The sequence below is a fragment of the Pezoporus flaviventris genome, unplaced genomic scaffold, assembly GCF_033815535.1.
Source record: "Pezoporus flaviventris isolate CSIRO_AGI_PZ_B2104156 unplaced genomic scaffold, CSIRO_AGI_Pfla_v1 ptg000066l, whole genome shotgun sequence".
Lineage (NCBI taxonomy): Eukaryota > Metazoa > Chordata > Aves > Psittaciformes > Psittacidae > Pezoporus > Pezoporus flaviventris.
The window spans coordinates 11,604,933-11,614,113 of NW_026892614.1; the positions used below are offsets into that span (position 1 = coordinate 11,604,933).

Below are 9,181 nucleotides of genomic sequence, written 5' to 3' on the forward strand. Positions count from 1 at the left end.
GTGCAGGAAACAGTAATAAAAACAATAATAAAAATAATGGCAGAAGGGGGGAGCCGCAGCACACCGCTCGCCTTGACCCTTTCCGCTCCCACAGCCCCCCTCAAAGGCGAGACGGGGCGGGGGCGCAGCGGCCCCCCGGCGGCGGGAGGAACCCCCGGTGGCGCTGCCGGGGGGCGCGGGCAGGGGCCGGGGCCGGGATCGCGGCGACGGGGCGGAGGCGCCCATCGCGCAGGCGCGGCCGGCACTGTCGAAGAATCGAGGTGGCGGCGCGCAGAGGCGGCGGTGGCGGCTGGAGCCCGGCACGGCGCCGCCGCCAGCCCCGGCTCCGGCCCCCGCGGCAGTCCCCGCCCCGCCCGCCCCGCAGCGCCGCGCCGGCCCCCGCCGCCCCGTAGTAGCCAGCGAGCGGGGGAGCCGTGCGGGCGGCAGCGGACGCAGCCCTGCGCCAGCCGCGCCGCGGAGATGCGCGTCCCCGCCGCCCTGTGAGCGCCGCCGGCGGAGACGGCGAGGGGAGCGGCGTCCCCCGCAGCAGCTCTGCCTGCCGGGGCGCCCGCAGCGCCCCGCTTCAGCGCACGGAAGAGGAAGGCGAGGGGAGGGGGCCCGGCGGAGGGTCCCGCGGCGGCCGAGCCTCCCCGTCGGGACTCCGGTGGCGAGGGGCGGAGGAGGCGTCGGCCGGAGCCGGAGCGGGGGGCGCTCGCCGCTGCCCCGGGAACGGGACATGTCGTCGGCGGCGGTGGCGGCTGCTTCCCGCAGGCAGTCGTGCTACCTGTGCGACCTGCCCCGCATGCCTTGGGCCATGATCTGGGACTTCACCGAGCCCGTCTGCCGGGGCTGCGTTAACTACGAGGGCGCCGACCGCGTGGAGTTCGTCATCGACACGGCGCGGCAGCTGAAGCGGGCGCACGGCTGCTTCTCCGAGGGCCGGGCCCCGCCGCCGCCCCACTCCAAGCAGCCGCCGCTCTCTGCCAAGGAGCTCCTGGCGCAGCAGCAGCAGCTCGGCCACCCCGCGGCGGCGGAGGCGGCGGCGCGGCCCCCGCCGCAGCCCTTGGAGCGCTACTCGCTGACGGCCGAGCGGCCGCCGCCCCGCCTGGGTGCCGAATACGGCGGCGGCCGGCAGGTGAACGGCATCTTGGTGCCTAACGGCTTCCCCAAGCCCGAAGAGCCGCCCGAGCTCAACCGGCAGAGCCCCAACCCGCGGCGGACGCACGCTGTGCCGCCCACCCTGGTGCCATTGGTGAACGGCGCCGGGCTCCCCGCCGCCATCAGCGGCCTGAGCAGCCGCGCCGCCGCTGCTGCCGCCGCCTCGCTGGCCGCCATCTCCGCCGCTCCAGCCCCGATGGCCGTGCCCGTCCCCCAGCAGCCGACGGCGGCGGCGCAAGCGGCTGGGCAGGCAGCAGGGCAGCCCGGCGAGCTGGGGCACAAGCGCCCTGGCTCCGTTTCCTCTTCCTCATCCTCCTCGGGCGGCGGTGGCAGCAGCGCGGCGGGGGAGCACGACAGCGGCGCCAAGGAGAAGCGGGGATCGGCAGAGAGCCTGCCAGCAGCGGCGGCTGCAGAGCTGGCCGCCGAGGCCAAGGGCCGAGGGGGCAGCGAGGAATGGCTGGCCAAGCCCAAGACGGTGCGGGACACGTTGCTGGCCCTGCACCAGCACGGCGGCCACGCCGTACCCCCTTTCGACAGCAAGTTCAAGAAGGAGCCAGGCATGGCGGGCGGCAGGCTGCTGGGCTACGAGACCAACGGTGCCGTGGCCAAGCCAGGTGAGGCGGCGGGGACTGCGGGGTGGCGGGCAGGGCTGGGGAGAGCAGGACAGGGCGAGGAGGGGTGGTTCTGGCGTGCGGGACGAAGGATGACGGGCGGCTTCGACCCGACAGCCCGGGTGGCCTGGGGGTGGCCAGGGAGCGGCCGCAGCTCCCCGTTTATGTGGCTGCACGGCTGTAGCCCGTGTGCTCGGCAGTTGGTTGCGACTGCGCTGCCTTCTCACCCTTCCCCTTCCTTTCTTCCCTGTATCCTTACAGGGGCCCGGGCCGCCCGGAAAAGGAAGCCTTCCCCCGAGCCGGAGGGCGAGGCGGGACCCCCGAAGATAAACGGGGAGGTGCAGCCCTGGCTGCCCACCTCGTCGGAAGGGATGAAGCTGCCGCTGACGGCCCCCCCTTTCATGTCGCCCCCGCCGCCCACCGCCTCGCCCCACTCCAACCGGACCACGCCGCCCGAGGCGGCCCAGAACGGCCAATCCCCCATGGCCGCCCTCATTTTGGTGGCGGACAATGCCGGGGGCAACCACGCCTCCAAAGACGCCAACCAGGTCCACTCCACCACGCGGAGGAACAGCAGCAGCCCCCCCTCGCCCTCCGCCATGAACCAAAGAAGGCTGGGCCCCGGCAGGGAGGTGCCCGGCCAGGGGGCCAACGCGGCTGGCGGGCTGGAGCCGGTCCACCCCGCCAGCCTGCCGGACTCGTCCCTCGCCGCCAGCGTCCCGTTGTGTTGTACCCTCTGCCACGAGCGCCTGGAGGACACCCACTTCGTGCAGTGCCCCTCCGTCCCGTCCCACAAGTTCTGCTTCCCCTGCTCCCGGCAGAGCATCAAGCAGCAGGGCGCAAGCGGGGAGGTGTATTGTCCCAGCGGGGAGAAGTGCCCCCTGGTCGGCTCCAACGTGCCATGGGCCTTCATGCAGGGGGAGATCGCCACCATCCTGGCCGGAGATGTGAAAGTGAAAAAGGAGAGGGACTCGTGACTTGCCCGCTGTCGCTGCCCGACGTCACCTTGAACTCGAACTGCTCGAATTCTGTATATATCTATAAATATATATATATATATCTCCAAGACAAGGGAAATGTAGACTTCATAAACATGGCTGTATAATTTTGATTTTTTTGAATACATTGTGTTTCTATATTTTTTGAAGACAAAAGGTATGTACTTATTATAAAGGCATTTCTTCTAATTATCCTTTTTTTGGGTTTTCTTTTTTCTTTCCTTTTTTTTTTTTCTTTTGCCCTTTTGTTATAGCAACTATTTGTTGTGCTTCCCTGGTGACAGTTACTGTTCAATGTAGGCTGTGACTTGCGCTGCTTTTTTTAGAGCACTTGGCAAACCAGAAATGCTTCTAGCTGTATTTGTATGCACTTGTTTCTTTTTTTTTCTTTTTCTCTTTTTTTTTTTCCTTTTTTTTTTTTTTTTTTAATGCCAAATACACTTTCTGACATTGTAAAGATTGCCTTACTGTCTGTGATTCCTTATTCCTGGTCCCTGTCCTGTAAAGCTGGTCGCATGCAGCTTGGTCTGAGGCAGATGGGGAGAAGAGTGGCTAGCCGAGGTGGGGATGCTTTTTGCCACCCCGCCGGCCGGGCGAGCTTAGGGAGCAGGAGGGCTTTCTCCCAGAACTGCGCCGCGGCGGCTCCGGTTGCGATGGCAGAGCCGCCACATCCAGTCCCAAATTCTTTCGTGTTTCCCAAGGGAAGTTGCCTCCGGAGTAGGGTGTGGAGAGGTGTCTGAGCGGCGCTGTTGAGTTAGGGATTTCTGGGTTGGTTTGTTTTTGGTTTGGTGGTGTGGTTTTGTTTCTTTTTTGTTTTGGTTATTTTTTTTCTAAAGGCAAAGTTGACCGCAGTCCACGTGATCAGTTGTAAGAGTACAAAACTGCCTTTATTCTCCAATTGCATACCATAACGTGGAGTTTTTATAATGAACTTCAGTTACACGATTGGCAAAGGCGCCAGCGTAGCACTTGTCATCTGTGAAGGTCTTGAGTGTCACTTCTGGGGCTTTTGTGTCTTTGGATGAAGCTGGGGAGGTGGGGGAGAGGCTGATTTACTTTATTTTTATTATTTTTTATTTAATTTTCAGATAGTGCAGGTGGACTTTGAGTTTGCTTATCAGTCACCTCGAGTGCTGTTGCTATTGTTACTATCGATGACCCGGTATTTCCAAGTAGTGGCAGGTACGGTGTGGTACAGTGACAGCGGTGACTGAGGCTCTGCCAGATTGCCCGCGGACATATCAGTGACAGCCCAAATGTGGGTGGAGGAAACCTGTAATTTCCTTACTACGTGTGCTTAAAACAAACCTACTGCTATTCTTTGAAAATGAAAACATAAACTGGTTGAAATGAAAGCAATTAGGGCTGCACATAATGGCCCTGGCCCTGCCTTTTAAGCTACTTTGGAGAACTCTTTTGTAAAGCCACTTCTTTTGATCACTCTTCTGCATCACCAAGCAGACTTCTAAAATCAATAAATCATTGGTTACTAGAAATAGTTCGAGTCTTATAGTGATGTTTTCGTGCTGTTTATAGTATGTTGGCAATGCTGCAGCTGTATGAGCCCTTCTGTTGAGGTGTTTATAACTTGGTTATAAGTGGCTGTTCCTGAGCAAGAGGGTGGCGAGGTTGTCCCTTCCCGGGGATGGACTAATTAACACTTTCAGCATCAGCAGAGGAGGAGGAGGAGGAGGAAAAATCTGTTCAGCCGACTATAATTTGAAGCATTTTGGGTGCTTTTTAGTCAACTGTTCTTATTGTGATAATGTTCAGACTACAACTGAATGCAGAGTAGATCTTTTTTGGAAGACTACTTTTTTTTCTTTTTTTTTTTTTTTTTTTAAAGAAATGGTCATTTAGCATTTGAAGATCAGAATTGCACATGCTCAGTGATTTTTTTATGAAGTGTTTAATGAGCACACCCACTACATTGTGTTCCATATTACAGGTCAATGTAATATTAGATAAGACTTGCATGATAAACAAATTCATTGAGTCAATATTACGCTTTAAAACTTATACCTATAGTCAAGATTGGTGTCTTATGTAAACACATTTAGCCAATTTGAAGAAAACGCACATTATATATATATATCTATATATATACCTATATATATAAAAAACAACTGTAAAGGATTCTTTGGAACCACTATGATCTGTGTAAATGTGTATTTAGGCACTTTATTAAAAAAAAAAAAAAGGATTTTGAGCTGATAGATGGTAAAAAGTTCTTCAAAGTTGCTTGGCATAATACCTCCCATGGGATGAAGTTCATGTTTTTGATTAAGGTTTTATCCCTACTCTTACAAAGAGACGCAAAATCAAAATCCCAAAGCCTTCCTAAAAAGTCCCCCCCACACCCCATTTTGTGTTATCAGGTAGCCCAGCTCTGAGCCTGCCAAGGGTGAGACCTGCTCCTGACAAAGCATATCCTTGTTTGGGGGCCAAAAACACACCTTGGTGTGACTGGGCAGAGAGGCCCATGAGGAAGTGAACCTTCCTTCTCCCCCCTGGCTTCCCTGCTTCTGCTTCTGCAGCTCTGTGACTCCTGGAGAGGATGGAAACTTCCTGGCCGGTGATGCCAGGCGGTGGCCTGGGAGACACGTAGCTGGAAAAGAAATGGCTTGTGGTGGCTATGCTCTGTCAGCTGATGTTCAGCCTCCAGACCCTGACTAAGTCTAATCTGCGCCATAAAGCTTGTGAACTGCAAAAGGAAACCAAAAAAAAAAAGCAAAATGAAAACTGAGGGTGTTCATACATAGCTCATTTCTCTCACATTCGAGGTTGCTTTTTTTCTTTTTGGTTGCTTTACTCAATTACAATAATGCTCCAGTGGATTCTCCCTTTATACCAGTTTATTAATTCCTGGGCTACAAGCTTTTTTCTGTTTTGTTTTTTTCTTTTTAATCATTATTATTTTGAAGTGCTTTAGCTGCAACAGTGCTACTGTTAATACTCCTTTTTAAACTTTTTAAAAGGTGATACTGTAATTTGTGTAGTATTAAAAGTGTTTTAATGAAGAACGTGTGATTACTGTTCCTTTTTCCAAAGCCGTTTTTTCATGGCAGATCACCTGCATGGTGCTTGTGTTGATAGCCACTGAACTAACCTGTTGCCATTTTCACATTATCTTTTTTTCCTTCTGGCACTGAGTGTAAGGAAAACTAAGAGATTTAAATATTTCTTGCACTTTTTTTTTTTTTTTGGTGTAAAAAAAGGAAACTTGAAAAAGCTATAGTTGCCAAAGGGCAATATTTTTTCCCACCACTTTTTTAATGCTGTTTCTGACACTTACTTGTAAACAGGTAACAATGAGGGGTAAGAAGGGGTACATGGGGCTCACGGGTGCTGCCCCTTGCCCAGGTCCCAGGGGCTGGGAAAGGTGCTGCGCAAGGGAAGCTGTGACGGCCTTTGTGATGGCCTGAGAAAACCTGGTATGTTTGGGAGCTCTCTTTTTAGATGTGCTGTAAACCAGGCCATGGCAACCGCGTGTTTTTGTGAACCAGCACTTAGGCAAAGGATATAAATACATTTGAGAGTGCTCTCTAGTGGCTTATTATGTCAACAGAGCCCCTGGATCCTTTCCTTCTGCTCCTGGGCCAAGCCCTGCTCATCCGTCCTGTTTGCAGCCGCATCTCGGTGGGATGGAACGCTGATCCGGGGATGCTTAGCCACCTGCTCACCCTCTTGGGCTGATGGCTGCCATCCCCTGCCATTTGCACCCACTCTTCTTGTCTAATTTGCCCCCGAAGTGGCATGGGACATCCAGTGTGGTGTGCAGGATGTTACGGCACAGCAGCATCCCCAGCCCCTCCTCAGGCAGGACCGTGTGGAAATTGATGGCAGGAGGAGTAGCTGAGCTCTTCCTGAATTGAGACATTGCTAGCCCTGGCTCCTAACACTTCAGCACATGCTTCACCGCAGCAGGGCTACAGGTAGATGGTGTCTAATAATTAGGCTTGAAAAGGCCCATCCCTCAGCATTTCATGTTTCTCCTCCTCAAGCATTTGCATTTAGGTGGCTCCAGCTGTGGCTTTTGAAACATAAGTAAAAAAAATACCTCAGACACCTTTCCCCAAGTGGACTCCTGTTTGTTAATGCACCGCAGGCCAGCCCAGTGCAAACTACACCTTCAGGTCTGCTCCCAGATGTAATGAAACACGTAAACCAACAAAAACTACCCAGAAAACTTCTTTTCCCCTGTTAAAACAGAAGGTGGGCCTGGCCAGTGTGTGGATTCGCTTTCAGCTGTGGCTGTGCTGCAGTGGCCATGGGATGGCCCATCCACCCTCCCCGGTATCCCATGTAGACCAGCAGGACCCCTGAGTCACCCTCCTTCCCTTGCCCTTTGTTCCCAGAAGCTGGGCAGCCTTTCCTCTGACATAGCCCGAGGTCAGGCAGTGCTCCCAGCACATGAATGGAGTTCCTGCTTATCCGCTTTTATCACCCGGGGCTGCTTCTCGAGGTAACTCTTTCACTGCCATGGGGCAGCCTCTGGAGCAGGCCATGGGCTTTGAGCACTGAGTGCTCAAAATTCAAACTTTGAATCACAAAGCTCCTTGAAAGGCTGAACCCTTCTGAAAACTTCCTTCTGGGAAAGAATCACAGAATGGGTTGGGCTGGGAGGGACCTTAAAACTCATCCAGTTCCAGCCCCCTGCCACAGGCAGGGACACCTTCCACTAGACCAGGTTGCTCCAAGCCCTGTCCAGCCTGGCCTTGAACACTGCCAGGGATGGGGCAGCCACAGCTTCTCTGGGCAACCTGTGCCAGGGCCTCACCACCCTCACAGGGAAGAACTTTTTCTTAATGTTTAATGTAAATCTCCCCTTTTTCAGTTTAAAACCATTCCGCTTTGACCTGTCACTGCATGACCTTGTAAAATGTCCGTCCCTCTCTGGCTCTCTTACCTTTAGGTACTGGAAAGCTGCTCTAAGGTCTCCCCTGAGCCTTCTCCAGGCTGAACAAGCCCCAGCTCTCTCAGCCTGTCTTCCTAGAGGAAGTGCACAAATCTCCCATAGAAATCTCCCAAGTGCATGTTAGTGTCGATACAGCTATCTTGCTTGGTTGACATAGGTGTACTGACTGTAACAAATCTGCAGTTATTTTTATGCACCACCTACTTTGCTTTTCCTTCTGTGACTCAAAAGCCAGTTTTGTAGAGAATGGGATAGCACACTAAGACCCCAAATGCATGCTAAAACCCCAAATGCATGCTAAAACCCCAAATGCGTGCTAAACCCCCAAATGTTGCATCTGGTGAAAGTTCCCTATAAAATAAACTCATGGAGAAGCCAGGAAAGTTTATGAAAGCTTCCTGCTGTAGTTCCTTCCTCCCATTGCCTTTGACTTGTCAAACATCGCAAGAAGCATTCCTGCTTATTAGCTCCAAACTCCATGCAGTGCCTGTCCATGCCCCCACCTTGGGGTCCCCTTCTCTAACTTGCCACCACTTGGCCCAGTGGTCCCCAGCCCCTGGGTGCCCAGGGGTTTATGGCAGGGCAGCAGGGTACACCCGTCTGTGGAGGGTTGTGGCTTCCCTGGCAAACCCTGGAAAGCCTCTGATTTTCAGGGAGACTTCAGCCATTGCCTCTGGGAAGGAGGGCATCCACTTTTTGCTGCAAAAATACCAAGTATGCATTTTGTTTTACCTTTTTCTACTACAAAACACTTATTACCCCTCCCCCCCATCCCAGAGATGTTCCGTTGTTCCGTGCTTTCTTTTTCCCTTTTTTTTTTCTTTTTTCTGGCCACCATTTGAAAACAAACAGAAGATGAGTAAACAGACATGAAAGGGGTTATTGGTTCACCAGGTCGCTTCCTTGCAGCAGGAGACAACTCCTCCCGTTCCCACAGTGCCAGGCTGGGAAGCGGGCAGGCACTGGGCTGCGGATGGGGGCCTCATGCTACCACCTGCTTGGCCAGGGGCACAAGAAAGCAAGCACAAGAAGGCAAGCTGAGCTTTCACCTTCTCCCTTCTGTGGGTTTTTGTTGTTTTGGGTTTTTTTCTTCTTTTTGCATCTTTATGAGGCGAAGGAGGCCTGATTTTTTTTTCCGCATAAATTCCCTTATTTTTATTTTCCACCAGAAATCCAGGTTTTCTCCAACTCTTTTTTGTAGGGGTGTCATATTCTCCAACTGTCCAGTTTTAAGAGGACTTACAGATACTAGGCAGAAACTGCATAACGGAATAAGACGTTTCATTTTGTCCAGACTATTTTCAAGTCTTTTTTTTTTTCTTAATTCAGCTGCTGCTAAGCACTAGGAACAAATAGTTTTCACTTTTAAGATGCATCACCCCCCAGCTGATAGAAAGCTCAAAAAATTAGGGTAAGCTGAACATCACCTTTTTTCACTTCACAAAAATCAGGAAACAAATCAGCTCTGGCACACTGACTCATGCCTTTGTAGATCCTACTTCATGCATTGCAATGAA

At 53.1% G+C, this 9,181-nt stretch overlaps 1 protein-coding gene across 1 annotated transcript; it reads left to right on the plus strand.

Annotated features, from left to right (window-relative positions):
- Positions 1–382: 382 nt before the first annotated feature.
- Positions 383–4,584, plus strand: IRF2BP2 (interferon regulatory factor 2 binding protein 2). Its single transcript, XM_061471249.1, has 2 exons — positions 383–1,751; positions 2,010–4,584. The coding sequence occupies exons 1-2, from the start codon at positions 716–718 to the stop codon at positions 2,723–2,725; spliced, it is 1,752 nt and encodes a 583-aa protein (XP_061327233.1). The 5' UTR covers positions 383–715; the 3' UTR covers positions 2,726–4,584.
- The last annotated feature ends 4,597 nt before the right edge of the window (positions 4,585–9,181 follow it).

Excerpts from the sequence above, each read along its gene's own strand:
- IRF2BP2 (XM_061471249.1), top strand. The coding sequence starts at position 716 with ATGTCGTCGGCGGCGGTGGCGGCTGCTTCCCGCAGGCAGTCGTGCTAC. Across the intron at positions 1,752-2,009 it reads CGGTGCCGTGGCCAAGCCAG|GGGCCCGGGCCGCCCGGAAA; the intron begins GTGAGGCGGCGG and ends GTATCCTTACAG.